This window comes from Lissotriton helveticus, chromosome 7, assembly GCF_964261635.1.
Source record: "Lissotriton helveticus chromosome 7, aLisHel1.1, whole genome shotgun sequence".
NCBI classification, from domain to species: Eukaryota; Metazoa; Chordata; class Amphibia; order Caudata; family Salamandridae; genus Lissotriton; species Lissotriton helveticus.
In genome coordinates this window covers 1,262,667,274-1,262,687,727 of record NC_136068.1, presented here as the reverse complement: position 1 = coordinate 1,262,687,727, position 20,454 = coordinate 1,262,667,274, and the positions used below count along the sequence as shown (strand labels likewise).

At 43.3% G+C, this 20,454-nt stretch overlaps 1 protein-coding gene across 2 annotated transcripts in view; it reads left to right on the top strand.

Annotated features, from left to right (window-relative positions):
• The first annotated feature begins 334 nt into the window (after window positions 1-334).
• Window positions 335-20,454, top strand: part of MYCBPAP (MYCBP associated protein) — a 1,019,029-nt gene continuing 998,909 nt past the window's right edge. For both annotated transcript variants that reach the window (XM_078654453.1, XM_078654451.1), the window contains exon 1: window positions 335-445. In XM_078654453.1, the coding sequence (XP_078510579.1) occupies window positions 355-445 (91 nt within the window). In that variant the 5' untranslated portion in view covers window positions 335-354. The remainder of the gene's footprint in view (window positions 446-20,454) is intronic.

The following is a 20,454-nucleotide window of genomic DNA, read 5'->3' as shown; positions in this document are numbered from 1 at the left end:
TGCTGTCTATCGCAAACATGCCAACATTTCAGAAGAGGAAAGTGGGATACTTTAAAATAACAATCGGCACTTTCAGGCGGGAGACGCCTGAATCGAGTCTATTGCCATGAATGCTGTCAGAGATAGTCGGGTGGATAACCTTAGGTGAACCTTAAAGTGCACTGGATTCGACGCATCCCATCGCAAAATTACTGCGGAACTGATGCTCGCAGCTCGACTTCGGCTTGTGATGAATAAATCCCCCGTTCCAAAATGGCCACAATTCTTGTCTCTTATCGCTGTCAATGCTCCCGGAGTCTCGCGCGTCCTCTCTGGTCTGCGCTTTGTACTCGCTTGCGACTGTTTGCTGTTTCTATGGAGACGCTGGGAGCAGCCCTAGAGAGAGAGAGCGCAAGCATGGCGAGTAGACCGGGCAAAAGGGAATCAAGAACCAAGACTCCACCGGGTATATATGGTTTGGGTTATACTGTGTACTGCTGATGAAGAGCGTGATAGAACAACATACTGAGTTTTGAGGCTGCCCCATTGCCTTCCTCTGGCATAACGGACAATGAGTGCTAGTTTTCTAATATCTCATGAATAAATTGCTCTGTATGTTTATTCTATGTACATAGAAGCTCTTGGGATTACATTTTAAAAAGGAAAAGCAAGACTAAAAATACTGGTTTCCGAAGGAAAGCAAACAATGACAAAGTCAGTAGGGCGGTTTTATTTTTCGTAGTATATTTCTTAATTGATTGGCGCGTATTGACTAGAACGTTGGTGAACGCGAGAATGAGCCAACGGTTGGAAGACTTGATAGCCGAGTGAGTGCAGAAATGATTATGTAGATAGATGCATAAATGGAAAAGTGCATGGGAGTATAAGCACTAGCAGGTGTTTTCAGTGTGTGGACTGATAAATGAGGGAGTACATTGATGGATAGATGGATAACTAAGAATGGGTGTATGGATGGATGGGTACTGTGCCTATGAACTTGTCTTCCATGAATAGAACAGATGTAGAGGACATTTGTTTGTTGCCCATCGCGGAATGTTCCAACGTGCCACCCACAGCTTTACACGCCTATAATTGGTAGCTCATACAAACAGAAGCGTACAATATGCCAATAATTGCCACCCTGATACATAGATCTACATGCCTAAAATCGGTACTATCATGAATGACAGGGTCAACTTTATTTCAGGGATAGGCACCATTATGTTTAGCCAGAATATGCTCAGAATTACAACCGGTATACAGTGCCAACGTCCTGCCTTGGCAGGGATAAACAAAATCGCGATGTCCAGATTTTGGCAAGAATTAACCCAGGACCAGCATTATGCCTGTCATGGGCTGCATCATACTTAAGTTTCCCAAAATATGCGAAGAATTATTACTGTCATGCCAAGTTCAGTATTTTGTGAGACACAGTATGCCAAGATTTACCAACATTATATCATGGGCAGCAATGTGTTAGGGGCGGACCACCATCTACTAATATGTGTGATGGTCTGGCAGGGGGCACCGGATGCCATGCGTAGCCTCATATAAGAGTGAGCAGAGTTGTGTGTGATACTGCCAGACTGAGTGCTCCCAAGGCTGAGAGCCTTAGAGTTCGAGTGTCAGTGATAGGGCAGCCTCATACATTCAAGCCTTGGTACAGGTATGGTGTAATTCAGTCAGTGCCAGAAGATACACTTGAGGCTGCTGACTGGCAGAGACTTTGTCCCTTCTGACTAAAACTTTGTGCGCAAATAGTCCACTCACTATAATCACAATTAAGAGACACTCCATTAATCACATATTGATAGACAGTGCTTTTCAGTGTGAAATAATGGACTCTTCAGGGAAATTGCATATCATAGAAAGAAAACAAATAGGATTCCCCTTTATATGGAAACTCTTCCGCATACTGTACCCATGAACTGACTGTATAATTGTTTATTTTGATTATAAAGCAACCAGAAAACTCAGACGCTTCTATGCACATAGGCAAATAGATACAATACATAACAACATGACAGTGGTAACAGTGAGTTAATTTAACTCTTGGAAGGTGATATAAGTTACACAAATCAGGGTGGTGGCACTTCTTCGGGCTCTCGTGGGATGCAAAACCACTAGCCAGTGCTACAGTGCAGTATTTCAGGTTTATTTTACCTCTCTCTAAGTTTAGTCCAGAGTATTGCTTCATGCCAGACTACCCAGGGATATTGACACAAGTAAATACAACAGGCATCAATAGAGAATTTCACAATTAAAGTCTTTTCAGCTTCTCATTTACTGAATGCATCTCTTCCCTTTTTAGCCTGGTTTGAGTAATAAGGAAACTCTTCACTAAATGACCATTCCTTCGCCGAGAAAAGAACATATCAGCTTCCTTGTTAGTGCCGTATCCTTTTGCAGACTTTTTCCCCCTCCTTTTACTGTGTGTTCCCTGTCGCGAGAAGAGAGAACAAGTCCTCCACCAGATCAGTTACATATCTTCTCAGATTAATTCATTCTGCTAACATAGCGACAGGCCCAACAAGTCTGCTCCTTATGATTTTTCCACCTCTCTCTCCACCGATTGGACTAGTCTCCTCTCTCACTCTAGTATGTCTGCTAAGGTGAAATGGTTGTTTTGTTACTTGGGATTTCTCCCACTTCATAATCTGATTGCTCTTTTGGCGGTTTGACATGTTGGCCTGCTTGGAAGTTTGGGATGGTGGATCCTCTCACTGACTGCTTCAGATAAGGCTTCAGATAAGGCAGGCTGACTCACTAGCCAACCAACATAAATCCAACTGACCTGTCACAGGAATCCGTTTGCCTATAGCTGATGGTGCTCCAGTTGTACATCTCCGTGCATGCAAGGAATCTGAAGGTCTTTGTGGCCTTTCCAAGAGCTCTGCTCCTGGTAATGAGGAAAGGGCTCACCCCTGTTCCTTCTCTGAACTTCCTCCTTCCCCGCGCCAGCAATCACTTAGTCCTGAAGGACACTGATATCTACCCTCATATGCACCCTGACAGCTCCATTTGAAGCAGCAGTGACAAATTGCCATAAACAACGGGGTTCTGATACTGCATCCTGCGATAACCCATGGCATGGTTGTGTTACAGATTTCAAGCTACATAGTTAAATAGACTAAATATGTCAGGGTGAATATATGCATAGATTAATTAGTAGTAATTGGGTAGTTGAAAGTACAGTGACTGTGGTCAGTCATTAGTGGGAATGAATACATCGTACCTAAGAGGCATAATTGGGAAACATCATTCACCACGCAGTCTTTACAACAACCAGCCTCTACAACGAGGTTGGTACCCCACATGCAAAGTTACCCCGCTTACTTTAGCACGCAAGTTGTTACAGTGACTTGCTGTAGGGGTCGCGTTGTTGGGCTCATGTTGAATTTAAGTCCAACACCTACCGTACTGTTGCGTAGACTGATGTTGCAATAGTAATTTATACTATTCCAAAGTCCAGCGCCCCCTAAAGCAACCATTTGCTTTAGGGGACGCTGGACTTTGTAACAACTTGAGTGCTAAAGTAGCTCGTGGTAACATTGCCCACGGGGCACTGACAGCATGGTAAGGGTGTGTGGGGTAAATGCCTGCGGGGTTCGGTCATACATACGGCATAAATAGATTGTGTATTATATACCAGAGAGTGATATATTAGATACCTGACAGCAAACTTGAGGGAATTAGAAGGGGGGGGCGAGGGTGATACCTAATATGGTGGTAAAAAAGATGGGTCTTAAATTTATGCGAGTGATCCTGTTGGGGCTTAAAAGTCCTCTACCTTGTAATACATGTCTTGATCCCTAACGCAGATTTTTGTTGGCGGATGCCTCTGACAAACAAGCTGGAGCTGTGGTAGCTCAAGTGAATGACAAAGGTACAGAGTGTCCGGCAGCCTTTATTAGTAAGAGATAACTACCTAGATAACAGAAGTGGGCAGCTATTGACTGCTTTGCTATAGTGTGGGCCGGGCATAAATTTCACCCATATTTGTTTGGCACTAAGTTTGTGGTGCAAACAGATCATAAGTCACTTAAATGGTTGATTTTTATGAAGAGAGAGAATCCCCAGGTGTTGTGATGATCTATTTCGGGGCAAGGTTTAGAATTTGTCGTGGTGCACAGAACCGGTTTGAGCCATGGGAAAGCTGGTGGACTTTCCTGATGGTTTTACCAATTCAACCACCCAGCCTCTCCATCTTAGGAGTTGGTTTGGGGTTTTCATATTGTAAACTAGAAAGGGCATCTGTTTGAATGGAAAAGTTCTCTGCATGATAATGGACAGACACCCCTGCCCTGAGTGCCCAACTGTACTGATGTCTGGATATCTAATGGAGATTTTTGTTGTCATAGGCAAACACAGATCATGCGTGTGTGCCATGACATAGGCCTGTCTCACAGATTGCGGTCTTGTTGGACTGGAAGGGGCACCCAAAGCGCTTACCTCATAGTGATGGAAGGCTACCCCTTTACCAGCAGTTAAGCAGCACGAGCGCGGTTGTAGCAACCTAATGTTGTGTAGTGATCAGCAGGAGTGAACAGGTCTTTATTAACCAGCACAGTATCGGGTGGAAAATATCCAGGAAGTGCACCTACCTTGACGTAAATTTGACTACAAGGGGTCACTCCCAGCCCCTTGCTATTTCCAGCAATCCGTTTGATGAAATTCGATTACGGAGTGTTTGCTTAAATAGGGTATCCCTGATTTGGAAGGATTATATTCCACAGATACCAGAAGTAGGATTAGAGGGTACCTCTTTTTTGGATCCGAAGGGTCCTGATGAATGCTGCAGTGACCCGTCACTGTGGGCACGACTTATACAGCAGAAACAAGTTGACCGAGGGGTGAAGGAATTTCAATTCTCTCCTTTCACTCCCATCCTTCGTCGAATTCAGAGTCTCTCACAACACTGTGTGGCAACTTCAAAAGTCAGTATCATTGTTTGGAGAAAACATCTAATCTTCTAAGCTGGTAAAGAATTTGTCTACTACTGTAGGTGAAAGTTGGACTATCTCGTTAAACAGATCAATAGCACATAGATGCGAAACATCACCATCAGCATCAGTCGCATTAGCAATGTTTGAAGTAGATGGTACCTGTGCGCCTGTTGCACCACGTATCTGACCGTCAGCATGTTGCATCTAAGAGATCTCAATGAATGCCGTCATCAGGATTGATAGCCGCTGGGGACAACACAGTGCATGAGCCGTTACTGGTCCAAGCAAAGTATCAACTTCGTTGGCAGGACTGATGGGCGAGTCAGACAGATGTCTAGCACGCATTCTTCTCCACATAGCAGGCATCGCAGAACAGATAAGATGCAATCTTGCCAGATTGGTCTGAATGATAGAAACAATGTGGTATTCAAATCTCTCAAACGAGTAAGTCCCAGAATCTGTATTATGCGCTCACGACACTTCATTGCCAGGAGGGTATTCTCCAAGGTGATCTGGGTGTCGATGGTGACTTGACTTGCCATATGGGAGCAGATGGAGCACGAAGTTTGGAAAAATGCCTAGGACTGCTTCAAAGGGTGCTAACAGTCCCGAAAAAGCTGTCTTAAATACATGTACAATACCACTGTATCAGACATGTTTAAGATATGACCTAGCATTTCTGAGAAATGTATAGGGCAATTTGTGGATAAAAGGGCATGTATCTCTGCAGAAGTCCTTGCAACTTGCAGATCATACGTCTCTCTGGACGAGGTCAGTGGCACAGTTTTTTGTAAAAGAATGGCTTTCATTCTGCTTAAATTATCAGTTTGTATAGAAGAGATGTTCAGTGAAGGCCATAACGGCGACTCCCCATCTGTCTTGGTTTTAGGAAACAATGCTTGCATACAGCAAGTGGCCCTGGCTGACACACTTACAAGATAGGGTATTCCTGGCAACATGCCACAGCAGCTGTGATCATTCAACATAATATAACTTCCATTAGAAAGATGCCTAAAAATTGGATCAATCACTGCAGCTGGAGAACCTTGCAGGTGGCAGGATAAGTTGTTCGAGGAACCATCGCAGGCCCTGTGTAAGTTAATACCCTGACATAAGAGTGAACCGCTTAGTGTGTTTTCACAATTTGTACCACTAAGAAACACTTCTTTTCCCCCACTACAACATCTGTGTGTATAAGGCAAATCCCAGGATGTCTTGATGTATTCTTTACCCAACCTTTCATATTCGCCTGCTGGTATATGTTTTAAGCAATACTGAAAATGAAAAATTGTAACAGGCAGAGTGATTGTACCGTGTATTATGCATTCTGTTGCTGGTTTCTCAGAAACAGCTAATGGTCATCTTTCCAGTTTTTCAATGCTCAGCAACATATAGTCTGCTCCTCTAGGTGCCAAAGTGATTTGTTTATCTGTACGGTTAAATTCAGAAAACAATGACGTGGTGTTGATTAGACGCCATGGCACATAGCCAGAATGAAGGGTTTGTAACGTCCAGCCTAAAAGCATTATAGATTGCAATTGTGACTGACCATGTTGCAACATGACCAAGTTCTGTTCCATTATGTCTATGGCAGAGGATACTATGTTGCCCAAAGAATATGTTCTGTTTGACAGAGTCGATAACCCATTGTCAACTACAGAGAGAGATTTCTCTAAATTAATACAATCAATTTTGCGTATTCGTTCTGCAGTCTCTGCTTGCGTAATTGTCCAAGCCTCATTATGAATAGCATAGATAACGGCGTGTATAAAATGTTTATGATGCGGTTTGTTTGGTCCTTGTAAGAAGTTCCTCAAATCAACGCCATCTTTAAGTAAAGATAAGCGTTGTTTTACTTCTTTTAGTGTAGATTTATGTAGCCACTCAAGGCACAGTTTTCCTACACTGTATGATATTACTATCCCTGGATGTTGTCTCTGGACATATCATGGATCTGGCCTAGTGAATGTGAACCCTTGTGTTTTATTCAGGAATCTATCTTGACAGTTGTTTGTGTCTGTGGGCCAGATTAACCATTTGTTCCAATCTGGATCTGTTCTGTTTACGTCGACCACCCCCTCAGTAGTGTTCTTACTATCAGGTGTAGGTGTAGGTATGGATGGTTTGTTTAAATCTTTTATCTTAGCTAAGCCAAGACAAGATGTCTGTTGAACAGTGTAATTTCAAAACATTATGTGTTCAGGGATGATGCAGGCTCTAAATAAAGCTTCTAGTCCCTGCCCCTTCCAGTCTTTTGTACCCCAGACAGTTTTTGTCTCAATGTTGTCTTTCCAAAAGTCAAAGCCTAAAGTAGACAATTGAGCATAAAAGGCCGCAGAATAAATTTGCTTTGTGTTTGTCAGCATGCTTTTCGTTCCTGTCTTATTTGTAAATGATTCCGGATTCGAAAAATTAAAACCTGAAAAGTATGGAAATTTGTCATAAAATGTTTTCGAGCTGCCCTTTGGTGGCGTTGGACAATGTTCCCATTGATTATAAGTATAGACATTTCTAGGATTTGCAGATTTGTGCAAAAAATGATGACCACAGTGATTATAACAGTACATTTGTTCATAATCTGATGAACCTTCTAAGTATTCATGATTTGTTAATTTTGCAGACATTTCTAAGTCTGACATCATATTATTAACAGTCTCAAAGTCCCAATCATCAGAAAAGGTACTAGATGAAACAAAGTCACTCAAGGAAACCTTGAATTGGTGTGGAATTTTCAACAGCTCTGCAGGACCAAAGATGTCATAATCAATTCTGTCCCAAGCTATACCACCAGGTATAGGAACGGCTGTGATATTCACTGATGACAAGTCTCTTTGTTCATGATGAGATGATTTGTGTGGCTTGAGGAGCAAGAAGTTGTTCTTACTTGCTGTGTCCTTTTTACTATATCTTCCATTTATCCGCATTCCCAAAGTAATTACCATAGTCAACCAAAGTAGAAGAAAAAGTACACCCAACACAATCCAAAGTTCAATCCATGGTGAAACCAGATACGTCTTTGCCAGTTGATGAAAAAGTTCTGTTGTTTGTTCTTTAAAAGTTCTTTTAGCTGGCGTTGTTTCAGGCTCGCTGGGATACTCAAGAACGTATCAAAGTTAATAAAATAGCCAGAAGCAGTTCTGTCAATTGTAGGGATTGCAGCAGGATTAGTTGAAATCGTTGGAACTACTTGATCACTTGTCATATTAGTATAGTCAGATGCTATTTCATTGTAGACAGGCGTTTCTTGACGAACTGTTATTTGGGTTTTAAGAGGCACAAGTTCCATGGCTTTGTTGAATAAAAATGGAAATGGAAGGGATTTTCAAACGCCCTAGACCAAAGCACACCAACTTGTCTTAAAAAGAAAGAAGCATACTACAAAACCTGGCCAATAATTCCCAGGTTACAATCAGACAAGCGGATAAGGGGGGTGCATTAGTTGTGATGGACACAACGTTTTATGAACAGAGTGTAGATACCCATGTCAACGATACTAATACATACACAGTCATGACCTCAGACCCAACGAAAGAATTCATCAAAATCCTGAACACCACAATTGAAACAGCCATGAATTTAGGAACCATCGGTCTGAAAGAGAGAGAGTACTTAACGAAGGCCAATCCAAATATACCATATATATATATGATTCCTAAAATTCATAAGAACGCAACAACACCACCCTTACGACCCATTGTATCAACTATTGGATCAATATATGAACCCGTGGGGAAATATATTGATAGACACTTGCAAAACATTGTTCAAAATAGCAGCACTTACATAAAGGACACAACTCATTTTCTAAATATACTCGAAGACGAAAAAGACAAATTTACCAGTGACATGCTTATGGCAAGCATAGATGTGAAGTCGTTTTACACTTCTATACCTCATGATTTGGGTATATCAGCGGTAGAAAGTTTTTTAGTCAATGAGGACAAACCTGAAAACTTGAAAGTGTTTATAATGGATTTGTTACATTTCACGTTGTATCACAGCTATTTTAAGTGGAAAGACAAATTTTATATACAGGCCTCTGGTACATCTATGGGCAATTGCGCAGCTCCCAGCTACGCGAGCACCTTTATGCACAGGTTTGAGATTGACCACATACTCAATAACGAACAATGGCAGGAGAATTTAATTATCTATAAGAGATACATCGACGATATTTTTGTTCTATGGAAAGGGAATCAAGATAGCCTAGAACAGGCTCTAAAGAGTTTAAACCAGGCTAATGAAAGGATTCAGTTTACCTTCACTATTAACAAAAAAGAATTATCATTTTTGGATGTACTGATAAACAACAACGATGGAGTGATCACTACTAGCGTATTTTCCAAACCAACTGACAGAAACAATTTACTGCACTACAACAGCTTCCATCAAAACTCACTCAAACATCATTTACCATTTTCTCAGTTGCTGAGAATAAAAAGAATAGCATCAACCGATGAACTGTATCAGAAGCACAAAAGGGAAACATTGGACAAATTTAAGAAGCGGGGATATCCTGACACCATCCTGGAATCAGCCGCGGAGAGAGCAGACAAACTCCAAAGAAGACACTTACTCACACAAAAAACTAAAGAAGAGGAGCAGAGAATGGTATTCGTGTCAAAGTTTTCCACAAGAAGTGGAGAAATCAAAAGAAGTATCAAAAAGCATTGGCCACTTTTAACCCTTGAGGATGATTTCAAAGGAATTTTCAAGAAACCTCCCATTTTCGCCTATGAAAGAACTAAAAACGTGAAAGAACTGATTAGACAAACATCTAAACAAACGGTAATGACCTACAAAGGCACTTTACCCTGCCACAACTGTGGCAACTGCTCAGCAATAATAAAAAGCAACATCATCAATCACCCTACAAAAGGAACACCCATAAAGTTGAAAGTGACAGGCACATGCGATTCAAGTAACTTAATTTACATGTTAAGATGCCCGTGCGGGATGTCATACGTGGGTATAACCCAACGCAAACTAAAAACCAGAATAATCGAACATAAAAGCAACATTCGATTAAACAACCAAAAATCACCTATTGCCATGCATTTTAACAAAGCAAATCATAATGTGAGTCAACTTCGATTTTGCATTTTGGAAAATGTGCCAATTTTGCCAGGAAGAGACAATAACAGCCATCTCTTAAGGAGAGAAACATTTTGGATAAACTTCCTCAACACGATGAATCCATCTGGACTCAATGAAAAATTAGATTTTAATTGCTTCTTATAAATCTGTTTTTTATAATTTTGATTATCAAGCTTGATGTAAGTACGCACGTGAATTGTCACAATCATGTTGCTATTACATATGACCTAATGTACTGTACGTACTTCACTTGATTTGTGTTTTGATTGCCTATAAGTTGGATATGAATTAACATCACAGTAAGTATCATAGAAGTCACTTTAGACCCCCAACAAACATTTACACCAGGAGCAGTTCGTTTAAAACTGCATTCCGATCTCACACTTTTCTGACATAAAGTGATTTTTTAAGTCGACCGAGTCCCTCGTTTATTTACCTTTAGAACACCCAAGCACAACCAGGACGCCAGTCCCTCGTTTCTTTTTGTACCTCCGGCATTTAACACGATGCGTTTTCCGGTCACATGATCGGGGCTTGCAAACAGCTCAGCAAACCCGCGGGCTATCGGAAAGACGGGAACATACCGATATACATCAACCGACAACCACAGGTAAAACGCTGTTCCAGCGTCATTCGACTCTGTTATACAGATCGTTGTTGAGCTCAACTCGTACTAAAAGTTCATGAACCTTGACGGTTATTCATTGGTTTTTTAGATCGTGGTTTCACGTTTTTTTCATCGTTTTGAAAACTCATGACAATTGCGCAAAGGTTAGTTTCACCATCCCCATCAAGCACGTTTTTAGGACAACAGGGATATAAGGTCTTTATTACATTTTACCATACATCAGCTGGTTACACGACAGGAAAATGGGATATAAGGCAAAGGTTGCACTTAACAACACATTGTGACACATGGAATGCGGGGTCTAAAACTATGTGAAAACTATGCGTATAAAATTGTAGCAAGAGTGAATGTATACCAGTTTACTAAACTACTACATATTAACTGTTTCAGACAAGGAATTCCCTGAAGAAGGGCTTTGTGCTTGAAATGCATTGGGAACTAAAAATGCATGAACAATTGTATGAAAACAATACAAGATACAGAAAGTATGATCATTGAAAATACTGAAAATACCTGAAAAGAAAAATTTTTATGAAGCAAACAAATTAACGTGGATTTATTACTTAAGGAAAATTGAAAGGAGTGCGAGGCAGGAGTGATTCTTGATTGTCAGGAACCACACAGGCTACACATAATGATGTCTTCGCCATGTGGGCACTCCCTGACAAATTTAGGTGGCCAGTCTTTTTCAGCTAGAAGAATGTCATAACCCTTAGAGAGCTTTTCCCAAAAGTGTGCTCTTATTTTTCTAGTTATGTCCCCCTCCATCCGGAGCATTACTTCATATAACTTATGGGATACATTAACCCTGGTATCTGCAGTTTCAACTTGGATGTACTCATTCAAGGCTACTGTCTCCAGATGATCCTTCAAATCTTGCGAGCTACGGTTACTTCTGCTGCCCTGTCCAACATTGTCTGAGCCCACTCCCCGTTCATGAGTTGTGTCCTCAAGATCCTCCGCATGTCTGATTTTTAGACCTGCTACCTTCTTTTTGGTCAATTGAGTTTTCTTATTTTTTGTTACGTGTTGATCGTCTTTGGACTTCACACGTTCTTCCTTGTGTTCTGACCGTCCTCTTCTTACCGATTTCTGTGAGGAAGTCTGAAAGGTACGAGAGGAACGTGTATCAGTATCTTAATATCTATCAGGTTTTCTCAAATTATCTCTATTCCTGAAGTCATACCTCCTTTCAGAGGACTCCTTTTGAGGAGACCTACCCCTGGAATGAAAACGTTTCTCTTTAGAAGTTTGTTTAGTGTTCTCCCACTTCTTTTTAGGAAGAGTAAGAGTGTTTTTAATAAAGACCTTTTCAGGACTTTCAGTCAGTTGGGGTTTCACTGGTTTACCACCCAAACTTTCTCTACCTAGTTCTTCATAGGATTTTTCAATTATTCTGGCCAGTTCACATGGTTTCTCAGTTACATCAAATTCTCTTAGCTTTGGGCGGATTACCACGGATGCTGCCTCACCTTTAATATTAGCTAATATTATTGTTGAGATCTGTTTGAAATCCTTCAGTAATTTCATACCTAGATTTAAAGCAGGCTCTGCCTCATATTAATTTTGAATCTGTTTCAAGACGTCTGGTATTACCGCCATAGACGGAACACCATGTGTTTTAGTGTCGATTGCAGCAAAGACTGTACCCCAAGTGTCGCAGTACTCCAGGTGTGGTGCGATCCCCATTGGTAAACAGATTGTCAGAATTTTTTTTTGTATTTTTTTTTTTGAAAACCTTTATTGTTACACCAAAAGAATACAGATACGGGCCTACAACCCTCCGGGCCGGCCGCTAGTTAGATGCAGAGCAATTCAAATCAAGTATGACGAAACCCATCCGCCCGCATTCCGGAACCATAGCAAAAGTCAGAATATGATATTATCGTTGAGCATGCCCAGTGAAAACCGGGATTCGAAAGGATTCCATTTTATGATATAGAATTAAGGATCAGACAACCAACAGTCGAACGAAGTCATACGTAAGGTTAGCCATGGAGCAGGATATCCAAAGTTCGAGCCAATTAATCAAAAGGATGACATAAAACGATATAAATCAGGATAAACAAGCAAATACTCCCGCAGCGCCACCCCACCTCCCTCCCACAGAATCGAAGAATACTATTGGCATATATAGGCGTACAATTCAGAAAAACCCCTCCTAACAGCACAGAATGTGACCCACTACGTACTCCAGAGAGAGAAGAAGTTAAGAAAGCTACGAAAAGAAAGAAAGAAAGAAAAAAAGGAGGCCATAGAAACAAGGAGATACAATAAGAAAATCCCCCAAACCCCCACCCCGCACACTTGAGAAGGCTATGGCCTACCCCCCCCCCCCAAATAGCGTGCCTGTCGCCCCATTAACAACTAAAACCCCAACAGATAGGAAAGTATGGAGGAGGACCTTCGAGACGGCCCCCGGCCCCCCCCCCCCCCCACCCCGTGCACGACAAACGGCCCCAGGTCCGATTCCAGTGAAACCCGGGGAACATCAGTAGCCAATGGCGCCTTTGTGACAATATATCAGAATGCAATCGTCGCTATCACTGGCCGAGCGTCCATCCCTTGAAATCTAAACAGATTCACCCCTGACCTGCTCTATCCCACCTACCAACACATGTACGTTGAGCAAGCACCGCACTCTTCAATATAGCGCTCACTAACGATCCAAATAAACAAAGCAAAAGTCTCTCCTCGTGGGACCGGGGCAGCCAAAAGCCATACGAACACAGAGTCTGGAAATCAAATCCTCTTAGTACAGCCCAAACAGACAAATTCCAGTCAGGATACAGCCGAGCCAGCATGGGAGAGCAAATCTCACCACCGAGCCGCAAAAGACATGACGGCTGGGTAGTCAAAGGCACTGTTCGGCAGCGATGTTCCGTCCGCAGGGCCGACCTGAGTCCCGACAAGTCACGTGCACAACTGATTGAGCTAAGCATAGCTATCGTAAAAGCCAGGTCTTCCAGCGTCGCCACGGTCCCTGATGTAGCCAAATCCTTCTGCTCGGATATAGAGACGGGTGCAGCAGCACATACGCGAGGGCAGTCCAAGCTCATGGGTCCCGGTGCAACCAAGATGGCGTCCAGCTTCTTTCCCAGTTCTCGGGCTCCCACCTCCAAAGCATTGCGGAGGGAGCCGAAAGCGACAAGGACAGCACGGATCGAGGGCTCTGCCCCGAGTGTCTGAGCCGCTGCGTCCCCCCATACAGCAACTTCAGTGCAGGGCAGAGGACCACAAATCAGGATGTCACTCTCCAGACCAATCGATCCGGCCCCCTCCAGCACAGCGGTGCGACGAGTCCGAGCAGCACACAAAGGAGCACCAGGGTCCATGTTGCACCCCCGAAAGGTAGTAGAGCAAGGACAAGAAGCACCAGGAGAACAGCACAGACTGGGGCCAAGGTGCACTAGCAAAGTCTTCACCACTTCACCGGGAAGCACCCGCAAATATCGGGAAGACACGGGCAATGGCCGAGCTGCGCACGTACGAGGGACTCAGATATGGTGGGGTCCCTACAAGCACACAATGCTCGGTACACACATCGAATTGTCCGCAGGATGGGCTAGAAAACGGCCGCCGAAAATTAGCACAGCCGGGTTTCCAATGCCGACCGGTCAGCTCCTCCCAGTCCCCAGCGTCCGATGTTGCAGCAGTAATGGCCGGCCGTCCTCTCACGCCGCTCCCCGGCCCCTAGACCACGGAGGCCGCAGACTGCAGGGGGAAGGTTCTATGGTTCCAAAACTCGCTGGGACCACGGAAGCACACCGCCAGCGACAGCATCTCGTCACATACACGAATACACAGCGCCGGCTCAGGATATAGGTCAGGATGTAGGCACAGGGCGTGGAGGTTCACGGAGCCGGGAGCCTAAGCGGCCATCGCGGTCGCTGGCTTGGCTCCTCCCCCAGATTGTCAGAACTCTGTGTTTCTCATGAGGGGTAGTATCAGGAAATACTGCCTCGATTTGAGTACATTTTTGAGCTTTGGTTGTTCCTCTTCTTTGTAGAAGTGAAACACATGTGTTACTGGATTTGCTTCAGGGAACATAATCCATGCATAGAATACCTCTGTCTGTCGATATTCATGTGCCTCTATGACAAAAATTACCCTACCACCTCTTGATGATAGGCCATTTGTTATAAGTTTTATAGTGATGGTTTTCCTTACATTTTCTGGTATGATTATTGCATCCGCGTCTGCTTCATTAAAGCCTGTAACGTCAAGACCTGGTAGGGCTGCATCTGCTGCAGCTCCGCCGGTTGCGTTATTGTCGCCGTTTTTCGCCATTGTTTAATGAAAGTTGCAGAGCAAGTTTCAAGGAAACAAAGATAAGGTGCACAATATTTTGGAACACTGTATCCTTCAACGTTGAACAAACCAAAAACTAATACATAGGATTTTCATCCTACTCCGTTATGTCGGATATTTTATCCTTTTACCCACTCCAGACGTCTATTGGAGTATTTACGGGAAAAGGGGTCTCTGAGAAAAGCACGACTAAGTTACTTTAGTATCTAACGTTAAATTAGTGTTTAACCGAATGTTGGGCGCCATGTAGTGTAGTTCTTATATTCCCAATAGGCTCTGCACATTGGAATAATATATCCTATAGTTTAGACGTAGGACTGAGGTCGACTAGGTCTCTATCGAATATATTAAACTTAATAGTGAGTGCCAGCTAGCTCAGAGGTCACTAGAAACTTTCTCGAATTCACAAAAAGGAATTCGTTTCTGACAACCGCATAAACATGACAACTTTGTTTCCCAAGAATAAGAAATATATCTCTAGAGTCGCGGAAAAAAATAGATTAGAATTTCACTCAGTTAATCGTGCATGCTTCGTTTCCACAGAGGTAAAGAGAAATAGAGAGACAGGCGTTTTCAATAAAAGGATTTATTGAACAGTCTTCTTTCTCATGCAAAATAAATGAACTGCTACAATCGTAATGCAGGTTGCAAAGTATAATGCGTACAGCGAAAACAATATTATAAAATAATACTGTAAGAGCATTGTATGGTTTCTAAGCCATAAAAATACATACATAAGTAACAATGACTAAAATACTCAACTGGTGCTTCTAAAATACGCCTACCCCAATGTACCTAACCTAAGTCTAGTACGAGGGAGGACTCGATTTCCCAACACCCCGCATGGGGAGCTTGGAAACACTGGAGCTGGATTCTTAGCGAGAGAAAGGCAGCCTCTCGATCAGTGCATCAGCTGGAGGGTCGGCTTCCTTCAGCACTTGCTGTAGTGAGCTGCGTCAGGCAAGTAGATAGTCGAACTGCTCCGAACCACCGTGTCTTACTGTAGCAAGTGAAGGCATATTTATACCTTGAAGGTGTCTAGTTTGGTCGGTCATGATAACGTCAGGAAAGAACCCCTAGGGAATAGTAGTTCTTTGCAAAGTACATGAGTTCTTGGACAAATCAATATTCAGGCAAGGGAAGGTCCCTGACTTCTTAAGCCAATTTTCCAAGAAATCATTGTGACCTTTGGTATGTGTAGAAGTAGCCATGCCTGTATATAGTCTGCATGGGCTATGTCTAAATAAGGGAATGATTTCTATGCCTATATTAGGGCAATGTGAATTGTACCTATATAAGGGCATGAATCGAGAAAATTCACTCGGAGCCTAAAACGCCACACAACACTGGGTGTATGTATGCCTGCTAAAGGTACAATGCAAGGATATATATGCCTATGCGTGCTACAGTATCTGAAGGATGTAGTGCTGTGTAGTTCGTGCAGGTATGTGTACCTATGAGTGGTACAATAAATAAAGAGACAGTGAGTGCATGTTAAATACATATGCTGGATGTATGTGTGCCTATGAGTGTTACAGTACAAAAACGTTTCAGTGCTGGGCAGTGTGCACATGTTAAATTCATATGCTGGATGTATGTGTGCTTATTAGTGGTAGAGTACGTGGAGGATACAGCACTGTGTAGTGCATGTATGCTTTGTACATGCACTGGGTGTACGTGTGCCTGCGAATGGTGCAATACATGGAGTGCCCTGGATTCCATTTTGGGATAACCCGGCCTGAGTAGTGAAACCTGAAGAGGAAGTAGAGAGATCCCGCAAACAGATTTGTGTATTGCTTCTTTCCTGTAAGCTGAGTGGGGCACAAACTAGGGAGGGGAGAGTCAGGCTTCCCCTGATCACTTCAAGGGGTGCTCTTTGATTAAATGTCTATCTTCATGTAACGTAACTGGTGCTATGTAAAGCGCTCTGATACCTGATTCGGTTCGGGTCTAGTTCGCGCTATATAAAAAAAAAACTTTAAAAAACAAGGAAGGGGCTAGGGCACATCTCAGGAAGGAGATGGGGCTGATAAGAGAATCATAAAGAGCAGAGCTGGGGGTCCTGGGCTAACCTTTTGATGCACATATCACTGTGGCTGGCATCCAGTTATGAACTCTAGTCACTCCCATGATCTGTGTTGAGGGACTATCAGTTATGAAGACAGTTCTGCTGTGACAGACTGCTTTTCAAGAGGTTGAGGGAGCAGAGAGCAGACACTTCAAAGGAAGCAGAACCCCAACATAAAACTTCAAAGACACAGACCCTAATTCGCATTTGGTGTCTGGAAATGGACGTTTGAGAAGGGACGTTTGAGACCCCAAAAATTGTCATATGCTTAGCAACCAGCCAGGCTGTGTGAGATGGGGAGGCAGACAGGCTGAGTGAGGAGGCGAAGTGCTGCAAAACGTCTGCCTGTGACCAGGATTGGGGGCCAAGACCTTCTAGTCTCCCTGCTGGGTGAGGGACAGCACCAGTGCCTGGTGGCTTGCCAAAACCAATGTGCCCTTTGTGTAAGAGTAGAGAATTGGCATGAGCGAGGTCCAGTAGGGAGCCCTGTCGAGTGGACTAATTGTACGCGGTGTGAGGAAACAGCTGCTGCACCCATCGGGTTGTCGCCCATGTGGAGGACAAAGTCTGCCACCCCCGTAAGCCAAGGGAGCGCTGCCGTGGAAAAGACTGCACTGCGGTAAAGGCCCTAGCCTTGTGTGGTAGCGGACAGCGATCCTGTGTGCCAGGAGGGGCCATCATAGAAAAGACTGTCTTGTGGTAAGGGCCGTGGCCTTGCGCAGTAGCTGACATTGACGCCATATGCCAAAAGGGCCATTATGAAGGAGTTCACCATGCCGATCAGGCAGGAGCCCATGTGCTGCGAGATGCAGTGTCCGTGTGTGCCAGAGGGAGTCATCGGGAGCATCAAATACTGCCACCTGATCTGCCTTCGCCTGCTAGAGAAGTGAAGTCGTAGTGGAAGCACGTACACACCATTACTCAGGTGTGGGACCCAAGACAGGATCATCACAATCACTGTTCCAAACACACACCCTTACACGGTACAACAAGCAAGCTTTTAAGCATCCCATTTAAGTGTAGGTAGCTAGCAGAATATAAATGTCGAAATACAATTTGGCAGCTTTGGCACTAGTAATTCAAAGTTCACCATTCTAAGGAGTTGTTTACAGTGTGTTCACATGGGAACCAGGTCACCATGAATGTACTCGAACAACCCGGCCCCCACTATTCCAGTTACAAAGCTCACTTTCTGCCAAACCCCAAAGCCCGAGTTCCTCACCGACCTCATCCAACCTGCATGAACATATGATTTGATAAAGTGGACCCACTGAGAGTAAATGTCACAGTCGCTGTTGCGGACGTATATTTCCAGCTGTTTAAGGAGAAATTCAATAATTTATGTAATGTAGTTTTAAAACAAATGCAGATATACATTTGAAAGCCTAATATTTCAGCAAGAAGGTTAATATTTGAAATAAATTTGCTTCTGCAAAACCAGTGCCAAATATTGATTACAAGTCACACACTATGCACGTTTGGAAAACAAAAAAGCTTCTTTGCACTACATTTAGACACTCACACTTACCTCATCTAAATCTTGCCCGTTCGTTTCCCTCTTGCCTCCTGGATTTTTGAAGACGAATTTTCAGAGCGTCGGCTGAAACAGCTGAGAGCTTCACAGAGTACCAACACAGAGAGAATCAAGGATTGAATCCCGGTCTTCCGATGCGTCCATTGTTTGGGCAGCGTTGCTGTCCCGAGGGCGCAGGAGTAGCAAGCGGGAAGATAATGATTGGGGGACAGGACAGGAAAAAATATAACAGCCATTTGTTTACATTTTGCTGTTTGGAAACATCCATCAGCTAGTAGTTGAACAAGATAAGAATATTATTTACAGGCCTGTTCACAGCTTCCCTGGTTAATCAATAGACGGGAGAGGAAGTGGTGTAACGGCTAAAGCGCATCACTTTGATGCTGGGGAACCAGGTTCTAGTTTCGGTGGGAGTCTAAACATCTGGGCAAGATAGCCCAAGTTGCAAAAACAAATTAAATAAATAAAAAGAGTGTGTCGAAACTAAACATAAGGTCAATGGGGAAAGGATCCATGTAGCAGAGGTAGTCACCATGGCGGCAGCAAAACAGCCAAAAGGTGGGACAAATGTAAACATTTACCAACAGCAAAGGAATTTCAAAAGCCAGAGGAAACAACCAATGAGAAGCGCTGGGCGTGCTTAAAGCCCATATAGTGAATACAAAGACAGCAAATGCGCGCTGCCTAGGCTGGAGCTAAAAAAAGTCTCCCAGATGCATTTTTCATTAGATGTAAATGTAAATGTATGTAAATGTATAGGCATTTATATAGCGCACTACTTACCCGTAGGGTCCCAAGGCGCTTCGACCGCTGCGAAACCCTTCCTGGCTTCCCTGAGAGATGGTCCCTTAATGGGTATCTCCAGGGTGAGACCAGGCATCCCCGGCGGTCTGGTGGGGCCGTTAGTGAAGATGAGGCCAGCTAATGCCCAGAGTTGCCGAGTGTGAACGCTGATCAGAGTGGGCACCGAGGCGAGAGAATTATCGAGTCCGCTGACCCTGGTCCAGAAACCTGCTGCGCCGGGAATCGAACCCTGGTCCCGGGCCGTCCTCTGTTCTCGGGTCTGCCGCCTCTAACCAGTGAGCCACACTAGATGGAGTGTTTTGATTTGGTAGCAAGGTAACCAGAGGTCCAACAAGTTCCCATTGTGTAGTCATACATTCACCAATGCCCCCAACATCAAATGAGGGGAAATAAAGGGGGCTTTTTTCTTTGTTGATTTGATTGAATAAGGTTTTTGCTCCGTTGTCCCCTAATCATATCAGGATGAGGTGCATGTCCCATAATTTCCAGGTTTCAAATTTTTTATTTTGATGGTAACTAGATCGCCAAAATTTATAGTATAGGGTGGCAATGATTATGAGCAAGTCTTTTGGTTCAAGGAAGATGACATATTTCTGGTTGATGTAATTTTAAGGTATTATTATCCATCAATGATTCATTTCTTTTGAGACATTTGCTTATGGTTTTATATTGTAGGGGCACCCTGTGATTGTACAATCATTTGATTAAAATTGGTAGTGGTGGCAAGGAACAGGTCCATTAAGGTTTTATTGATATATTGATGGGGAGGATAAAGGGGATTCCTGTGAGAGTATTCTGAATATCCCCAAGGAAAAGTACTGCTTCAAACACCATGAATGACAGTTACATTAACCAGTGAGTTGATCACCGTGTGAATAACTGTGACAAATACCAACGACAAAGGGGGATTGACATTTTACCCTCCTCTCTACATAAGGGTTGAATAAGTTCTGCAGGAAAATTGACCACAGAGACAGAGGTTAAGCTAGTATCAACAAACAACAGGGCTCATGACAATCATGCACATCAGGGACTGGTGTAGGTCCATGTCCTGAAAATGGACACATGTTAGCCAACATCTTACAAA